The sequence below is a fragment of the Ambystoma mexicanum genome, chromosome 7p (genome assembly GCF_040938575.1).
Source record: "Ambystoma mexicanum isolate Mex_15411 chromosome 7p, UKY_AmexF1_1, whole genome shotgun sequence".
Taxonomy (NCBI): Eukaryota; Metazoa; Chordata; class Amphibia; order Caudata; family Ambystomatidae; genus Ambystoma; species Ambystoma mexicanum.
The window spans coordinates 804,138,705-804,159,112 of record NC_090939.1 but is presented as its reverse complement, the minus strand read 5'-3'; the positions used below and the strand labels follow the sequence as shown (position 1 = coordinate 804,159,112).

General features: G+C 40.6%; 1 protein-coding gene across 2 annotated transcripts in view; it reads left to right on the top strand.

The window, feature by feature from the left end:
- Nucleotides 1–20,408, top strand: part of LOC138526328 (sodium/hydrogen exchanger 4-like) — a 794,744-nt gene that overhangs the window by 496,606 nt on the left and 277,730 nt on the right. For both annotated transcript variants that reach the window (XM_069636929.1, XM_069636928.1), the window contains exon 8: nucleotides 1,464–1,622. In XM_069636929.1, the coding sequence (XP_069493030.1) occupies nucleotides 1,464–1,622 (159 nt within the window). The remainder of the gene's footprint in view (nucleotides 1–1,463; nucleotides 1,623–20,408) is intronic.

The following is a 20,408-nucleotide window of genomic DNA, read 5'->3' as shown; positions in this document are numbered from 1 at the left end:
GGTCATGGAAGGGAGGGGGCGGGTGGGCAAATAACTGTGTGATTCTGTTTGTGTTAGGTGTTTGTGTATGTGTCTGCCTGTGAGGGCACCAAATCAGTTGAAGAAAATCAGTCTTTTTGGAATCCGGCCATCAATATTCGAAAATGTCACAAGGAACGTTTTCCTCTACAGTGGCACCCTGTTGCGTTTAAAAGTTTTTAGCACTTACTGCCTTATGCTGCAAAACGCCTGAAGTATAGGAATTATCCACTCGCACATAACCCCTCACACTCTCTTCGAACTTCACACCACACTATATCCGATACTTTAACCTTGTAGCCACAATTATGCACGCACATGCTGCGATGATGTCTCCCTTCACCATCGGGCATAAAGCATCACACACCACTTGTATTTTCTCAATACACAGATGCTGCCCCACGAAGAGAATGGCTAGAATCATCTGCTTCTCACCAACATCTCTGGACCTTGCACATGTTAGAGGCTTTGCTACATAAAACCTGACAACACGCTACAAAAGAAACAATCTCTATTTTTTCAAATCAAACTTTATTACAATCCTGATTCTTGTTACAAACAAATGCAACGGTTTTACACAGCTCCTATTACCATTCCAGGCACATGGAAAACATTTCACTAAGCCATATGTTATGTCAGTGTCTATTCATTATCAGTAAAGAGTAGAGGTTGAAGAGAGATATAAAGAGAAGAGACTGATGTTAAAGAAGGCAAAATGACAGGGCAGAAACATTGAATGCCAGAGGAGAGAGGGTTTTGAGAGGGAATTGGGGGATGCTTGCATACATATAATGCTTACTCTTGCAATGTGCTAAGAATAATAATTCTTCATAGAGTTCATCAAAGTTTGTCCAGATGTACTGTCTGGATTTTAAAATGCACTTCACTGTACAGATTCTAAAGGACTTTTCTGCTTACAATACTACTTCAATTCCAAGTACTCATATATTTTATAAACTGTAACAAAAAAATATTAATGGCCTATCCACACTTTCTGGATTTCTTTTCCCTGTTTTTTTTTTCAAATCTTCCGATTATGCACAACACAATTTATTTTTTTTAATCGTCAAATCATACATAGATTTTCTGCCCCTTCCTCTTATTAATGATGCAAGTTTTCAATGAGATGTTATTGACTTTTTGTCAGACAGAGTAACACACATGTTTGAATTATAATCCTAACCCAGAAGGTAAAAAATAAAAAAATAAAAATATTAATTTCAGAAATATAATTGGCTGTTCCTATATGGGCCTTGTACATAATCTGACAAAACAGTATTAAAACAAAAAAAAACTAAAGAAAACGATGCCTGTGTATAATGAAGATTACATACAGACTCCTTGATCGAATTAGTAAATAATTGTGTTCATAAATGTGTTGTAACATACATGTTTCAATCAGATGTGTCTTTAGGTTTTAATTAGTTCCTCATTTTTACCAACAGATATAAGAAATTTGACAACAAATTCTTGCGAAGGATTCTGATTCGAGAGAACCAGCCAAAGTCAAGCATTCTCACTCTATATAAAAAGCTTGAATTAAAACAAGCCATTGAGATGACGGAAATCGGCGGAAGCAGAGATCCATCAATCGCTTCTCTACAGTAAGTGAATTTGTTCAATTGAGTTTACCCATCACTCCTTTGTACAGAGAAGCAGATATATAGAGAAGCTAGGAAATGGAATTACCATTGGGATTCTAAAAGATGTGTTGCTTCAGTTGTATTAAATATATAACATACGCTGCCACGGCTTCCTATACTTCTGAAGAGAAAACCTTAATAGTATAGATCTTGACTGCTCTAATCCAATTCTGAACCTCCATGCAAACTGGCATGTAGTGCTGACATGCTCCCTGCCAGTGTCCTGCACCACAGTTCTGAGGTGGGTAGAATGAATGGTGGAAGATGGCATGTTCATGGGAAAAGCAGCAGGAAGGGAGTTGGGAGCAACGCTGCCCCACACAACCACTTTTGGGTGCACACGAAAAATGTTCTAGTTTTAAAAAAGTGACACCCCTTTCGTTACATATGACAAATACTGTTTTCTGTAAAGCTGTACACATTCTAGGGGAAAGTGCCCCATTTCTAGCCAAGGCTCCATCTTCGACTCCATTGCTGCACTCTCCCGCACTAAACCACTTCTTCTCTTAGCAACCAATATGATACCTCCCTGGGTGTCAGAATTGTTTGACTGTAACGTTACTCAGGCCGTCAGAATCCTGCCCGGCAGGGACAACTTATACTTCATGGAAGTGTCAGATCCATTGTTTTAAGTGGAAGAAAGCAAACATAAGAAAAGTGTTTTTCACCCATAGACATGCACATTTCTTTCTCAGAAACGGGCCCTTTGTGCCTGCTATGGAACCCAACCAGATGTGACAATTATGCTTGATTTCTAGGCTCCACGGCAATGACTTTACAATATGATAATGTTTACATCATAAAAAAATTGATCTAAATGTAAATACTTGTAAGATGAAGGAGAGTGTAAACCTTTAGCCCCAATATGGACAGGAACCTCGATCAAAAGAGGAGAAACCCTGATCAGAGCAATTTACAAAGATATATTTTGAATGAACAGAATGTGAAAAATCTAAATAAAGTACCAGTATAGTTTTTCTGGGATAAGAATTAAGCAATGTGGCCTGAGCGGCAGAGGCATTACCGAATCAGGTAATGCCCCGGGGCCCATAGTTATAGTTAACGAAGGCCCAGGGGCATTACCAGAGTCGGTAATGCCCCTGCCGCTAGGGGCATATAGTTATTAGCTATTAATACCCCGGCCCGCAAGATATACGTGACCGGGGCACTAAAAGCAAGAAACGACCAAGAAAATGGTCGCTGGGAAAGGGAAAACGGAGTCCGTTTTCCCTTTCTATGGCGGCCATTGGGAGCGGACGAGCTGGGAACAGAAGTGTTCCCAGCGCGTCCATTCCCGAAAGACGAAAGAGAAGTAGGTAAGTGGGGTTGGGAGGGAGGGAGGGATGGAGGGAGAGAAGAAGGGGAAAAAAACAGACTTTGGTCCCCGGCAGGGGGACAATGGAAGCCTCCAGAGCCATGTGGATGCTCGGAGCAGGGATGTCGCCACTTTGAGTCTCCACACGGCTGGAGGCTGCCATCGTCCCCCATCGGGGACAAGGCAGGCAGAGTGTTAGTGGGGGTGGGAGGTCGGGGAGGTGGGGAGGACCGAAAAAAAAGCATACCTGAATCCCCGGCAGGGGACAAAGGCAGGCTCCAGTCGTGTGATGGCTCGGAGTGGGGATGGCCCCGCTTCGAGCCTCCTCATTGGCTGGGGGGCTACCACGCCCCCCGCTGGGGTCAAAGGCATGAAATCCAGGGATTCTCGGCGGGGTAATGCTCCGGCGAGGGCCAATCAGAATGGTCCTTTCATTCTGATTGCGCACTCGCCGGGTACTAATTATAGTAAATAATTAATATATGCGTTTATGTTACATGCTCTTTTATATAGACATTGTAAAATTGGTTGAGTAAGAAAAGAATCTTACTATGTTTACTTCTACTCTATCATGCATTTTGATTGGTTTGATTTGGTTTATTGAAACGTATTAACTACCATAACCAACTAGCAGCTTCAAGGTGCTTTCAGATAAAACAAGCAACAGAAGAAAGACTGAATGAAAGGCATAAATTAATAAGGAGCACATTGTAACAAATCACATTTGCATTCAGACAGAAATGATGTGCTTTAGCCAGATAATTTTAGAAAAATCCTCTATTTTATGCAAGGGGCACCTAAAGTTAGCACTTGCATGCTGTTGGGTGTAAAACTTCACAAGGTGGAAGGGAGAGGAAAGAGTAAAAGGGAGGCAAGGCAATCCAGAAAAGGACTGCAAGACATATCCTCGGCCTCAAGCCCAGGGACCACATCTCTACAGCCCTAAATTCTCTCCACTGGCTCTTGGTGGCTGCAAGGATCAAATTCAAGACCCGCTTCATCATCTACAAAGCTTTCTGGGGCCTGGGACCATGCTACATCCAACTTTCCCTTTCTACATACCTCCCTGCTAGAGACCTCAGGTCCTCTAGCTCAAACTCTCCGCTGGTCAAACGATTCTCCAAGCAGAGAGTGGGGGGTAGATCTTTTTCCTCAGCAGGATCCTCCCTCTGGAATAGCTTCCCAGCCCCTCTCAGACTTAAGCCGGATCTCCTAAAGTTCAGGAAACTCCTCAAGACCATCCTCTTCTCCTCCCCCTTCCCTCTCCCCCTCCCCTGCTAATGTTCCCCCGTTGCAAGGACTGTTTGGTTTCTTCTGAGTCCCATTGGTGCCAGGCCATCCCCTACCAGTCTTCCGCAATAGCCCACCACAAGCACTTGTCTTCGGACACCTCTCCCCGACTAGCCTACCGAGTCTGGACCACCCCCACTCCTCGCACTTCTTAGCCATAACCCTGATTCCTTCGCACTGCCCTCCATGGGCTCCTCCAGCCCTTACCCTGCCTCACCCTTGGGGCCTCCTCTACCCTCTGCACTTTATTACTGCACTTGCATGATCTGAATGTCACAAGGCCTAGTAGGACCTTTTATTGTTTCTTTTATCCTCCCCTGTCCGCCCCCCCCCTCTTCTTTGTCTTGTGGTGCCTGGAAACTCTTTCTGATGTATAGGCACCATACAAATGTCCAATAAAAAAATTAAATAAAATAAGACTCTCAGTCTTGTGAAAAATGTAAGCATCCCCACTAAAAACGCACTGCAGGTGTCTTTTGCTAATGGATTCCTATGAAATTCACCTGGTAGTCGCCAAGTGCAAAACAGAGGCGGATTCCATGGGAATCAGTTCATTGTATGTCTACATGAAAATCTGATGCAGGCATACAATTAAACCCATTGGTAATTTGGGGGAGAAATGTACGGCAGATAGCTTATCACCGCTCCATGTCACTCCTACGCCTCGTCTCTGCTGCAAAATGGGGTAGAGTGGGAAATGGAGGTAAAACAAACATTAACCCTGGCTTTATGCTTATGTTGCCTGTGCCACCCCATTCAAAATGAGGCTGTAAAACAAAAATCATAAGGCTGCAACCATAATCATACAGGTGAAATGTTGCCTGGTGGACAAGGGTTGAGAATAAGTATAGCTATTGGAACAGAGGTGCAGGTAAGGCAAGGATATAATTTGGATTTGTAATGCAGGTCAAGAGTATTTGATAGAGTGATAGACAAAGGATCTAGTCTCTGTGGAATCGCACAATTAAGACCCTTGTTATTTTACATTGATGGGTTGAAAACCACACAACACTGAGGTGTTGAGGTTGTTCTTTCTGATGCTCTATTTTTACCTGTTCGGTTTCCGTGCCCAGACAAGAGGCTGTGGATTGCTGAAGAAGCAGCACCGTTTCAATATGAGTGTAACTGTGAGTGATTTAGAACAATTCTACAATCCTGCATTTGGTGCATGAGGCACTGATCTTACAAAGCGTGCATGTTTGGACCAGTTCTGTTGAGGGTGTTAAGGAGATGCTAATTGTTATTTCCTTTTATGACTGCCTCTTCCTCTTTGTAGTGTGCCAAACCAATGCAAATAAAGAAGTGAACGAGGTCCCAGGTTACAATGTTGTAACATCAAAAACCTGAATCTGCTGTAACACCCCCACAGAAAGACATTGCATACAAACAATCCACAAAAGTTAGCACAGCCCCTGACCAAAAGTCAATTTCCATTGGAGACAAACAAATGTGACCAGGAGATGCACAATCTGCCAAATACATTGACAATGAATCTTCTATAAATAAAATATAGGACCTATAAAACAAATGATTACAGATTAAATGGAGTTACAACTGCAAACCATCCAACATTTTCTACCACATCCAATGCAAGAAAATAAATTCCTACAATGAATACATCTAAGTGAAACCTGCTACGGACTCTGCAAAAGAATGTTCTTACACCGACATGCCCTCTCAGACCATTAATCAGAAATGCCAGCAGGACACCACTTTGCGCAAGATAAACGCACACCAAAAGACTTGCTGGTTTTGATATTAGAGGGTTCTCACTCAAATACAAGACACAGAAGACTATTGGAACGCAAGCTTTTGAAGATGCTTGACTTAAAGAACAGAGGTTTGAAAAGAGACCTGGGTTTCAAGGTTTGCTATAGTGATGCTGGAGCCTAGCCCAACAGTCAACATACCATGGAAAAACCGGCAATGTACCCATCAGTTTCGTGCAAGTGCTTATAGCTACACTCCCTTGCCAAGACATAGGGCCTCATTACAACATTGGAGGTAGCCATGCTGCTATTTGCGGCATGGCTATCCCCATTCTGGGTACCGGGTTCCCAGAATGGGGAAACACCGGGCCATTCCGACCTTGGAGGGCCCAGTTTTTCCCCATTCAGGGAACCCGGACCCGGTACATCCCCAATCCCATTCGAGCACCCATAGGGCTCAATGGGAATGGGGAGGATGCAAACAACGGGCCCGTTAATAACGGGCCATTTGTTTGCATCCTGGTCTGCTCGCGGGACCCGCTAAGGAGGCCTAATTTTACCAGGCGTCCTTACTGGGTCCTGTGAGGAGACCTCGTAATGAGGCGGTAGGGGGTTAACGGGGCCAGCATCTCTACCAACCCCGTTAACCCCCTACCACCAGGGTCGTAATGACCCCCATAGATGTCACACAGGGCCTCATTACGAGGAAGGAGGTAACCATGCTGCTTTTTGCAGCATGGCTACCCCCTTTCTGGATACCGGGTCCGGGTTCCCTGAAAGGGGAAATAACTGGCCATTCTGACCTTGGAGGGCCCAGTGTTTCCCCATTCAGGGAACCCAGACCCGGCACATCCCCATTCCCATTCGAGCCCATATAGGGCTCAATTGGAATGGGGAGGATGCAAACAACGGACCTGTTAATAACAGGCCCGTTGTTTGTATCCTGGTCTCCGCGCAGGACCTGTTAGGGGCACCTGGTTTTACCAGACGTCCTTACTGGGTCCCACGAGGAGACCTCATAATAGGGCGGTAAGGGTTAACGGATCTGGCACCTTTACCGGCGCCGTTAACCCCTTACCGCCCTCCTCGTAATGAAGCCCACAGTGTTTTCCCATACTTGAAAAAATGACAGATTATTTATAAATAGCAGTGTAAATTGCTTTTTGCAAAGTATTATTAAGTTTGACTCTCACTAAAGGACAGATAAATGAAATGAAATGCTTTCTGTTTTCTTCTTAATGAAATATGCTGTAAAAACTGCAATTGAAACATGCAAATAAAAAATAAAATTACAAAGTTTTAGACCCACACAATTAGTCTGCATTTGGGCCTTCAGAACAAGTAGTCAGGATTCGAAAACGTGTATTTTTGTTAACATTTTAACAGACAACACGAATTGCAAACAGATTTCAAAAAACGTTATAGTCCATTGCATACAACATGTTCCCAGCTAATCATCAATACTTCAATTTAATTAATCAGATTTGTCAAAAGGTTATTCAAAGGTACTCTCAAGTAATGTAAACGTGTCCAGGCCACCCCTTGGAGTATCAGCCAAAAGTTAAACATATCGAAAGCAGAGCTACTTTGTGTAAAACCCAAGTTTTGAAATAGGTGCCTGATAGTGGATTTCCATAATAAATACTAGGACAGCAACAAAATCTTAAGTGCAATTAGTCTAAAGTGCAGGAGTCCAGAACAGACATAGATCAGCATTATCTGACATCATAGAACATTTGGCAATAACTGAGCACAATTGAATTGAGTTAAGCCTGGCTCTAGTAATGATAATTCATTCCTACTCATGATTGGGCCTTAAAAGATAGTTTGATAGTCCTTTATAAGCAAAGATAACATAAGTACAATTTGAAAATTTTGCAAGTTCACTTGATTCTCTTTCCCAGTTCATGCATTGTAATAATTGTTCTCTTATCAGAGCGCTAAGCTTTTTATTTAGGTTATTTATCTTTTGCCTTCAAACATTAAAATGTGTTTCAAAATATGCTGAGTCAGTATCGCAATGGGGTTGGTTCATACGTGGTCCATGAATTAATTGGTTTGACCCATAGTTCATCCTCTAAAAACAGAGGCCAACTTTGCCATGGATAGAGAAGGTGAGGATGACTCAAGAAGATCAAGTATTTTCTCCAGATTTTGAGTATATCCATTGATTTTACAAATGATACAATCCATCCTAGGCCTGAATAAATCTAACAGCTTTCATTTTAAAGTGGCATGAACCACAGTAGAAGACAAGGAAATGCCTAAATAATCATATGAAATGGTTACCAGTAAGAATTGCTTGCTCATCATAAAGGTGGGCATATTACATGTTTTCCTGTTAGTTGTACTTAGCAATATTGCAGATTGATTTTAAAACATTAACTTTTAGGTCCAATTTAGGTCCAATTTCTTAAAATCACAATTGACGAGGCACTGAAAAGATTTCAGAGTTTTTGCTATTAAAACAATGTTGCCTGCATCAGCAAGGACTGGGATATTGTGATCTCCAAAACGAAGGACATCAGCACCACAAGAGTACCCTGCAGCCTGTGAATATATAACGAAACAAGAGCAGGGAAAGGACTCAGCCCTGTCTTTCACCATTGTTAAAAGGAAACAGGCTGTTCACGACTCATCACACCCAGAGAGCACTCAAGGTTTTATCCCAGAATGTAATAAAATTAAGGCTTTAACCAAATCATCAAGTCATTTTAGGACCTTTAAACTCCTCCAAGATTGGCCTACCGTATCAAATTTACCGTATCAAATGCAATGCATACACCCATTTAATCTACAAGGCATCAGATATAATGAGACAGGTTTCATGCTTGCAATATTGTGCCTAGTCTTTCATGGAATCCAAATTTGATACTTAAGAGTATATTTTCCGACTGAAGCCAGTTCTGTAACTGTGAATGAATTACCCTTGCAAAGATCTTAAATTGTGAGACTAATAATGACATTGGATGATATACAATGGGAGAAGACTGTATGCACTGGAAAGATTATGACGGGTTTCCAAGACTCTGCGAACATCCTTGTGGCTAGCATATAGTTAAACGTGTTAACTAGAAGATGAGCCAAATGTCTTCAAGTGTCCTAAACAAGGCTGCTTGAGGTCAGGGCTTTTATTTAGAACTTGTGCACGTATAGCCAAACACATTTCAGTTATTGTAGTGCATTTCTATTTAAGTGAGTACAGAACTAGAGGGAACATCCTCTTCAGCCAGTTCTTTCATATAAATGAGCCTTATCTAGAATTATATAATTTTGAGAACGGCTTCATCCATTCGGATTCTAAAACTTTAGTATCAAGTCTAGTACTAAGATTTACATGACCAGGCCCACAATTGAGCTCCCAAAATGTTTATGAGTTTGGATCAGCAGCAGCAATACTCCATTCTTCCCAGGCCTTAACTTCCAATGCATTTTTATGTGTTAAACTAGCTTTCTTATAATTTGCCTGGGCAGTTCTGACTCTTGCTCTATCAATAATTACGGTTTTGAATGACCTCAATAGTTCTGTTCTCGTATCACAGCAATTTACATCAAACCAACCTTGTTTTGGGATAGGCTTGACTCTAGTGTGTTTAGTTAAAAAAACTTGCAAACACGATTTTTATAAATTCAACATATTTATCAAGATATAGCTTGGTGGGTAGATCCCAGCTTAATAAGTCATATATGAGTGCCATTTTCTTAAATATTATATTTTCTTAAATAGCTACTTCTTTCGGTGGGTCCCACCTTATCTTTCTTTTGTTTGAGGACACACTTGCCAGAGCTGTATTGGGCAGAGGCACCCTATGAAAGGATATATGTTGCCAATTTATCATTAAATTGATGGCATAATACCTCTATACAAGTCTGGAACCACCTTAAATCAGGGAAACTTTACCTGAATTTTATAATCAAAGGCAGCACTACCATGGTGGCCTCTAAAGGCTTAATTCCCGGTCTGTCAAAAGGTAATGTGAACAATAACTGTTCATATTCCCCAATTGAATAGCCCAGTATACAACCTTAAGCCTTTGGCACATATGTGTGACTCTAACATCTCTGCCATGGAAATGTCATATATGCAATATTCCATGATATCAATTAAATGTGATGGTGGAACATTACACATTTGTATGTTAAAGGGCTTTCCAATAATAAACCAAAATGGGGTCTCCTCATAAGATATGCACATGTCATCCATGTTACCTTTAAAGCCTCAAGCCCATGTTCTTAGTTTTTTCCTGAAGTGCTGTTATACAGTTTTACTTTACATGGCATAACCCTGTTTGGATGCTTTATTAATAGCATCAGAACATGTGTGTTATTAAACTGATTTCCAGGGCTAAGTAAGTTTTGCAATTGTAACTGTGATATGAAAACACTGTAACACATGCTTCCTCTGCCTTTTTATACCCTGCTCTCAAAGACATTTTTACCATGAACAGAAATATACGCATTTTCTAATTCAATGTTCCCCTTTTATAGAAAGCACTTCTCACGTGCCTGGGAGTGCACAAAAGACTGGACTGATGTAACTATGCAAGCATTTCCTTAAACAGTGCCATATGTATAACTGCTATGTTTGCAAACTAACAGTTCTGTCAAGTAGATTTACAACTGTTAAATAAGTCAATCATAATGCTGCCACACTGTTTCTATCCCTGCATTTTTGCTTTTTACCATCTAATGCAACATAGAAAGCTAATGTGTCCATCTTTATGTTTTATTTTCACGTAGTCCAATACTTGGTTTCAAAACACAAACTTGGATACCTTTTTTAAAACTAGTGTAACACAACAAACTTTTTCTGCATCCTGGGATACATATAAATGAGCCATTATTAAATAAACATTACAAATAAAACAAACGTTTTGTTTAAATGAATGACATGTCCTACAAAACACCAGAAGGGACATGAACACAAAAACAGACACCTCTATGTGTCAACTTGTTCATGGCAGACCTCGGGAAGGGTTCCTGTAACAATCACAGAAACCACTACCATACCTGAAACACATCTTCACATTTTGTACAGAGGGTAAATATTCCCTTAAACAATTCCATGAATCAATCAATAGCCTCCGCCACCACCACAAATTCAACATGGACTATTCCAAGATGAGCATACACATTTTGGATAACACCATTTCTGTTGGGAGGAATGGCAAGCTGAAATGCTTATGAAACCTACAGACATGAACGTATATCTGTACTAGGCAAATTTCCATCCAAGCTACACAAAATGATCTGTCTTCTACAGCCAGGACATCGGGTATCGACACATATGCTCCAACACAAAAACAATCAAGAGCAACTTGCCACACTTGATACATCACTTCTAAAAACATCCTTTCTGTAAAACAGACACTGAGCCAGATACATTAATAGGGGGTTTGATCGAGCATTGAACATTTCAGAGGACAATACAGAGGAAGTAGAACTGCAGAAAAAGTAAGTATAACTGTCTCCAATCACCCAGCAGTAACGCAACTGTACACAATTGTTAAGGATTTACCATAAACATTCAGCTGGGATGAAGAAATGAAAGCCATATTCAACGACCCGGTGCTACCACGAAGTGCATACGAACACTTAACACAAATCTAGCACAGCCACTGACCAGAAGTCCATTTCCATTGGATAACAAAGAAATGAGACACGGAACATACCCACGTCATATTAGAAGATGCAAAAGATGTCAAAACATTAGCACTGAATTGTCTATAAAGCCCCCACAGAACCTGTACAACCAATCAATACAGATTCAGGGGAATTGCAAAGCATCCAACATTGGATATCTCAGCCAATTCGAGAAACGCCCACATGGTAAGTACGTGGAAACTGCCAGTAACTTCATGCATCCTGAGGCCCAGGGGCATGTGGAGTGTTACAAGAATTAAAAATAAATAAAATAAATAAATGAAAGATGAACCTACACAGATATACCCTCTAGAACCATACATCAGAAATACCAATGGGACATCACTTTATGCAGGTTGAGATCATGCGATCTGTCGGTGTTGGTATTGAAACTAGATCTCCCAAATGCAGAACACAGTTGAAAATGGGAACACAGGTTTTTCTGATGTTCGACCCACAAAAATAAAGGTTTGGACAAAGGCGTGGGTTTTAACTCAATAAGATAGACTTTGAAGCCTAGCCCTCTGGCAGCCTACGATGTGAACACTGATAATGTATCCCTCAGGTTCATGTGGATGTCATTAAATACATTCCCCGGCCATGACCTATAGGTCACATATACACATGCCAATACCTAGAAAACAGACCGTTTATTATGCATAGCATTGTACTGGGCTTGTTCTAAAGTTCTATTATGTGTTGCAATTGAAGTAGACAATAATTATTGGGTAGATAGTATTTGAATATGTTTAACTTTGGGGCACATATTTTCAGCAATGGAATGTTTTATTACAAAATGAATGCATTATAACACATGCATCCTCTGCCTTTTTTAAACCCGGATACTGAAGGAGTTTTGCAATGAACAGCAATATACATATTTCCTCATTCACTATGCACTGCTTCAGAAAGCAATACTCACAAGTTTAGAAAAGCACAACACTGATTTACTTACGTGTGGAAAATGTTAAGTAAAACACGCACTCACATTTAAAAGGTAGCAAAAACAATGTTTTCTAATTGTGAGAATGTTTTAAATAGTTCAACCTAATGGTTCTGCTGCATAGTTGTCAGGTAATATGATCACATCACTGCATTCCTTGCATGTCTGATGTGCATACGTTATTATTGTCCATTTCCCTCATTTTGTTTTGTATCATGTAATGAAAATGATCTGTGTGACTTCGAAAATGATCGATGTGACTTTGAAAACTCATGCATTATCCCATTGCAGCATAACATTTTCAGTTGGTCTAATACAAGGTATACAAATGGATTTTTTATTAATTAAAAGCAGACTAACATGTGTTTGTGATTAAAGCCCTATATGTCGTAGAATGCACAGCAATAACCAGGACTGCATGAGCCAGTTCATTTGACATGAAACCCTTTGAGAATTCTGAGGCGATTATGTCACGCGGAAACATTTAAATGGTGAACTTTACCAGTAAATGGGAAAGCAGACCAGGTCAGGAAAGAAAGGAAAGTGAATATATTGAAAATTGTATTAATATAATAAACACCATATAAAACATGTCAAATATTCATCATATAGTTCATCAGAACATGAAGTATAGTTAAAAGGGACAACACATCATTACAACCAAGAAAGATGTGTATTTCATGAAATTCAATGTGCAAATAGGCTATTCAATAGATCCCACAAAATGAAGTGAGAAGGACAGAACTCACTCGACGTGATCCAGTGATCACGTGGAGTTAGACTGTGATATTCAAGGGTATCTAATATAGTGCAAGACAAATATGAACAAATTAATCGAGATCAAATTGCTATGTGTCAACTACACGTTTTGGGGACAGAAGATCACTGTCAAACAAACCACACAAATACCCTTATATAAATAGTTTTGACCATTAACTGGATCTAGTCATAAAGGAGTGATGTTCGTCTTCCATGGACAAGTGACTAAACATCATTTTTAAGACAAGAACACATTCAGATTAATAACTGATGCAACTTGAATGTCTCGACTTGTTCTTGAGCGATCATATTCTTCTGGCAGCACTCTTTTAGTAAAATACAAACGTACATTCTAAAAAGAAAAATGATAAAAAAGAGTGAAATCTCTAAAACACCTGAACAGGCCTACTAACCAACCCCACCAGTCTAAAGTTCAATCTGATAACTCAATAGGGAAAACAAGAAATACCATTGTTTCCACCAAATTAGGGCTTGGAAACAATTCCTTCAAAAATCCAAGCTCCAAACTAAGACAGATTCAATATAGTTAATCTGTGAAGACAAACAAGAAAATAGACCAGAGATAAATACATTTCCTAGTTCAGAAATAAGGAAAAAAGACAGCTGACCACCCCTCGGGCCAAGGCTATAGGGCATATAGAAATAAAAGACTCACCCGTCTAACAGAATCAATCTGTCCATGTGGAGATAGGAATCCAACTGGCCACCATTACATATGGTACTGGTGAATTCTATTTTAACTCACGTCTCGTTATGAGTCATAATATGAGACCTGAAAAAGAAAATAGTAGACAGACTAAGAAAATGCTGGAGGTATCTGCCCCAATGTTATATATTAGAAAAGCAATAAAAAAGAGAAAAACCATCTGCCGTCTACAATATTTCCCAAATTTCTTTGAGTAAAGACGAAATATCGGTCTTGCAAAAAGGGTCTTCATTTATCCCTATGAAGAACCCCAGCAAAATGGAGGCCGAAATCAAACTGTAAAATGTTTTTTGCAAAATTTGCCTCAAAGATTATTTTGGCACAGAGAATACTGATGGCACCAATGCTAATACCAATACACCTTTCAAATGCAAATCAGGTTTCACCCCTATACTCCAGATGGTTTCCAAAGAAACTGCCATCTATGAAAGAGCAGTTTTGAGGGATTTTAATACCATTCATGAATCCCCAGTGGGGTCTAAACATAGGTCGAATTACAATTTTACGAAAAGAGAATTGGACTATCTCCGTAAACTCAAAGAAGATGATTCCATCATCATTAAACAGGCGGACAAGGGAGGAGGAGTTGTGGTCTGTGACACAGACACACATGACATGGAGGTGATGAGGCAATTGGACAATTATGATTTCTATCTCAAATTGAGAGGAGATCCAACTGAAAGCATTAGGAATTAAATCAATTTGATTTTTGCACGTGCACGTGACATCGGAGTAATAAGTGAAAAAAAAATGTCTAACTACCAAAGGCACAAGGACTCCTCTTATCTACATTCTGGCCAAAATACACAAGGACTGTCTCAATCCCCCGGGCAGACATATTGTGTCTCTGTGTGGTTCGATCTTAGAACCAACTGGTCAAATCTTGGACTTTTTTCTTAAACCTTTAGCGGCTAGTTCAGATACTTACTTAGCCGATACTATTGATGCCATCATACATTTAGAAGGATTGCCGTTCAACCCAGATACCAGCATGCTGATTACACTGGATGTGGAATTGCTTTATTCTAACATTCCTCAACTAGAGTCTCTTAACATCATGAAGGAATTTCTCAATTCTAGAAGCAATCCTTAACTTATTCCCAGTGATTTTTTTGATTGAGCTCCTTGAAATAGCCCTCACCAAGAATTGTTTTCGGTTCAAGGAACACTTTATTTACAAATCAAGGGTACGGATATGAGGGCACCTTTCGCCCCTCATTATGCCACCCTATATATGTGGCAATTCGAGCAATCCTGTAGTCTAGAGTCCTCTAATCCCAATAAACCTGCCCTGGTATTTTACAAACGCTATATTGATGATATTATCATCATATAGGACAAGAAAGAAGGGAATTATGAAGAGTTCCTACTATGGATCAACACACTGAATGACAATTTACAGTTTACCATGTCCACCAGTAACCAGTCCATCCTGTTCCTTGATCTTTTAATTAAGATCGAGGATGGTCATAACATTGTGGACCTTTACTGCAGGCGACTGATAGGAATACTATTCTTTTGTTTGATAGTTTTCATTCACAATCCTTGCATGAAAGTATACCATATGGGAAATTTTTAAGGGCTAGACGAAATTGCACCAAAACTGAGGATTTCACTATTTAAGGGGAAATCATACTTGACAGGTTATCCCTAAGAGAATGCCCATCCCATTTACTCAGACAATCCCGTAAGAGGGCAAAGAATCAACATCGGAAGATTTTTCTCATCAAAAATTCCAAAGAGAATATTACTAATGCACAACTAGTTTGTGCTATGACCTTCAACAGGCTTCACAATGCCATTAAAAAAGACATTTCCCAACATTGGCATGTTACAGTTAAACAATCCTGCACTTGAACATCCCATGTATGCCTTTACAAATGGTAATAATTTGAAAAATTGGCTTTTCCAAGCAGACAGAGCAAAAGTTAAAAGAAGCCCTTCTATTCCAGCTCTCTGGGGCTCTAAACCGATCAATGGCCATTTTCCATGTGGTTATTGCCACTAATGTGAATCAACTGCAGCATGTACTTCAGTTATTATTAATCTGAAGCTGTGGCACCTTAAATATCATACCACTTGCAATACTAAGAATGTCATTTATGTCATCATTTGTCCTTGTTTGAAATCATATATTGCGAAAACCTCAAGACCCGTAAAACTTAGAATTACGGAACATAAATCCAAGACCCGGACTAAAAATATGACATCTCTGCTAGTAGCTCATTTTGTTGAATAAAATCATAGCTTCGAAGACCTTAAATGGTGGGCATTGGAACAAATAAGAGGAATTGATTCCAATACTACCACCACTAGATTGGCCCAGAGAGAACAATGGTGGATGTATAACACCCAAAGATATCACACAGGGCTTAATCAGCAGGCGGAGTGGCTACAATGTGCTTAATCTGTCATAGACTTGGGGTCCCCCTTGTCTTCTGGTCTCGGCCTCCCATACTTTATGCTCGCTCCAGTTTTGGGAGAAAGTGTCATATAATAAGCATTATGACACATCTATCCTTTGTATACATATATACAGGTTTTTGTGTCTTTCATCTTTAATGACCTCTACCTGAATGTCTAGTTCAAGCATGGGTTTGTGGTCATTATACATATGCTATTTGATAATCCAGAAAATCAACCTGTTCTGATGAGCTTGTTTAGTTCAGCTTTGCTTACATTTCATGTTGCAGGGAGTGAATAGGTAGTCTGTTTGGCTTTTTTCATGCTTTTTTCATGCCTTGCTCATGATCTTTTAGCGCAGGGCATTTACTTTACGAACACTGTATAAGCGTTTCAGGCATTGGGTTGTTCCATCTGCCGGCCGGTATTTGTAGTCGTTATATGTTACATATGCCGAGATATATGGCGTACGGGTCACTCCTCTTTCTATTTTTATGATCAACACGTGATAGGAACGTGATAGGAAGGTTTTGCACATTTATTCTACTCTTTCCTGACCTGTTTTGCTTTCCCATTTACTGGTAATGTTCACCATTTACATTGTTCTGTGTGACATAATCCCCTAAGTGTTTTTGTCTATTAGCTTCCCCGATCTCCACGGTATACTTACACTAATTGGCTTCATCAAAATGAAAGTATGAGCTGCGGAGCAAGGGCATGCAGTTAACCTCGCAGTCAACCTTGCAGCAAAGTGTTTTACAATGGTTCAAACTGGCACAAGCTCTACCACTTCCAGCCTTCCCTCCAGCATATTCAAACCTACCTGTGCCCTGCATGGCTTCATTGAATACTGTAGGCATGACTAATACTGGCCCAGCCCCAATGTAAGTTTTAAACTCAGTGAGTTGACTCTGCAAGGCGAGTTTATTCTCCTGAGCGATTACTACAAGGATCCCGCAGGCCATCACCTCTACAAGTGAGCTTAGTAAAGAGAGTCTGCAGCTCTTGTCTAACCGGTTGAATAATAATAATAATACATCATTCTTTATGACTGTCGAGAAAGAGAAGGGTAGTGAGCCTCTACTGGCTCTCAGATAGGAATAGGTTACTGAAACAGAGCTGTTGGATTTAAGCTTGCATCACGATAATGAAACCAATCAAAATGACATGAATATAGGATATGAAAGGTATCCGATACCTGATACATCTCAAACTTTACAGGGGGAGATTCCCGAGGGCTACTCTAGTGTGTTTGGGTTGATTTCTCATTCCAACAGGAGGGAAGACACTAATTCATTTCTTAAACAATGTCTACCTCCAAAAGATCAACAAAACCAGTCTATTATACATGCATTATTATGTTATGTTGTTAAGTTACACCATTTATATGGCGCCAAAGCCTGAGGGCGTCCAGGCGCTGATCTGTACAGAAGGGAATAAGGAGAAAGAGTTCCTGCATTCCAAAAGCTTACTCAAAATATCCTGGTTTTCAGAAGTTTTCTAAAAGCGATGTGGCTACCTTCTTTTTCATGGATTCAGGTAATTCATTCCACGCCTGGGCTGCTAGAACCAGAAAGGAGCAACCTCTTCCCTGGGCTCTATTTACGCAATCAACCTTCAAAAGGAATGCTTTTGTGGATCGCAGATTTCTGATAGCTGTATATAATACCAACCTCTCTCTGAGATAGATAGGGGCAGTCACCAAAATGCACTCATGAGCAAGCACCAGTATCTTTAAGGCCACTCTGAATGGCAGCAGCAGCCAGTGAAGTTCTTGTCTAGCTGCAGATACTGGGGGCCTCATTACATGGTAGGCGGTAAGGGTTTACCGGTAACGGTATTTTACCGGTACCGGTAAATCCTTACCGCCTTACTACGAGGTCCCTTTGCGGGTTAAAAACCAACCCCCAAAGGGACCCTGTGAGCTAATTACGGTACGGTACCCTATGGGGCAAAAATGGGAATGGGGAAGGGCAATGGTGGAAGGGGGAATTACCGCACCGCCAACCATGGAATGGGGCAGTAATTCCCCTTTCCACCAAGGCGGTGCCGGTATTTTACCGGCATGTACCATGGCGCTAATTGCGCCATGGTTCTCCGCCTACCGTGTAATGAGGCCCTGAGTCTTTTCATGCTAATTGGTACACAATACATACTGCTGCATTCCGTATTTTTGGAAAAGTTTAGATTGATTTTTTACTTGCTACTCCTAGAAAAGAGCAGTAATCCAACCGTGAGAGGATGGCAGCCATTTCCAACTTAGCACAATTCTCCTTCTAGATCATTGGTCTAATCAGCCTTAATATTCTCAGATAATAGTTGGTGTTTTTGACATTCAATTGAACATGTGCGTCAGCATTAAAGTTTGCCTCCATGTAGATGCCCAAGGTCTTAACCTTGGACACAACCACTATCTGATTCTCGTCTATCAAAAAGCTTTCATAGACCGGGCAAAAATTCTTAATTGCTAGACTCGAGCCATAAATCATTAGCTCTGTTTTTGCTGCATTCAGACATAAGCAGTATGTGGACATCCAGTTCGTAATTTTCTCGTATATGTTTGTAAGCTTGCCCTGGTCTTCTTTAAGGTTTCCACTCAGTACCATTGTGAGTTGAAAGTCATCAGCATAGTTGGAGAAGAAGAATCCTAATCTCTCCGACATCTGACACAAAGGCTGAATATAAATATTAAACAGCAGGGGCGAGAGGCAGGCCCCCTGCGTAACCCCACACATTAGCAATGTCTCGCCCATGCAACTTGGAACAACGCCCTTCCAAAAATGATCTCAAACATTATTGCCTCATCCAAAAGAGTCCCCCTATCTCTTTCAGCCTTTCCAATAATATCTGGTGGTCTAAGATATCAAAGGCTGCTGAGAGATCTAAAAGGGTCAGCAGCCCGAGTTCACTTCTTTCCAAGGTTTCCAGCAATTGTGTTTGCAGGTCCACCAAAGCAATCTCTGTGCCGTGAGCACATCTAATACCTGACTATGTTCTGTCCTAATGTCTGTGCTTGTATGAAAATAACAAAATAGAGGTTACATTTCAAACAGCAATATTGGAAGCTCTGTCTAAAAAATCAAACTTGATGTCAAAAACAAATGAACTCTGTGAACGGCTCAGACCAAATGTAAAGGTCCCTCAAGGACCATCTATTCAATTTGTGATCCCCCTTCTCTGAATGCAAAAATAGCGAGTCTGAGCGATCCGTTTATAAACACCCAGGAAAAAGTGCAAGAGAGAGTGGTGACCCAAGAGGTGATGGCACCTGAAGACTTCATGGCTAATAACAAACATGGCAAAGGGAGCTTGAACTTTATAGAGGTAGAATCGAAGGATTCACTGCGTGGACATAATATTGGCCTTCTGGAAGGCAGAAAACATCTTTGAAAAAGAAACATGGTGGAAAACATTAAGAGAAAAAGCCTAACAATGAGAGCAATCATAGGAGAGACTTGAGAATGTTTCTTAGAATAATAACACAGTGCCGTTCAAAACGTACACCAGCTCCATTAAGGAACAAGAGTGATCTGCTGTACAATTCTTATGAGAAGAGTGACTCTGTTGTTGTGGTGAAGGTTGAAGGTAATGAATGTGGTTGAGAAAGCAAACCAGCTTTTGGATAAAAAGAACTTATCAGATAATGTTGGGGAGGAGAAAGACACCATGCCGAGTACAAAGGGCCTGGTGGATGATCTGGGCACAAAATTACAGAATGACCCAGCCATCATCCTGCAACAACAACATTGTTAAGCGGAAAACATGTGCAGTTCCCTCTGGGACCACTGCAAAAGATTTAGGCTTACAGGTGTTGGCAGTAAACTCACTTGGTAGCTGTCTGTACCACACAGATGCACCTGGTAGCTGTGGCTGAGCAGTCAGACCTCTCTCAAGAAAAGTTAGGCAGTATGTGGAGTATACAAAATAGGGCAATTTACACAGTAGAACAAGCAAACAC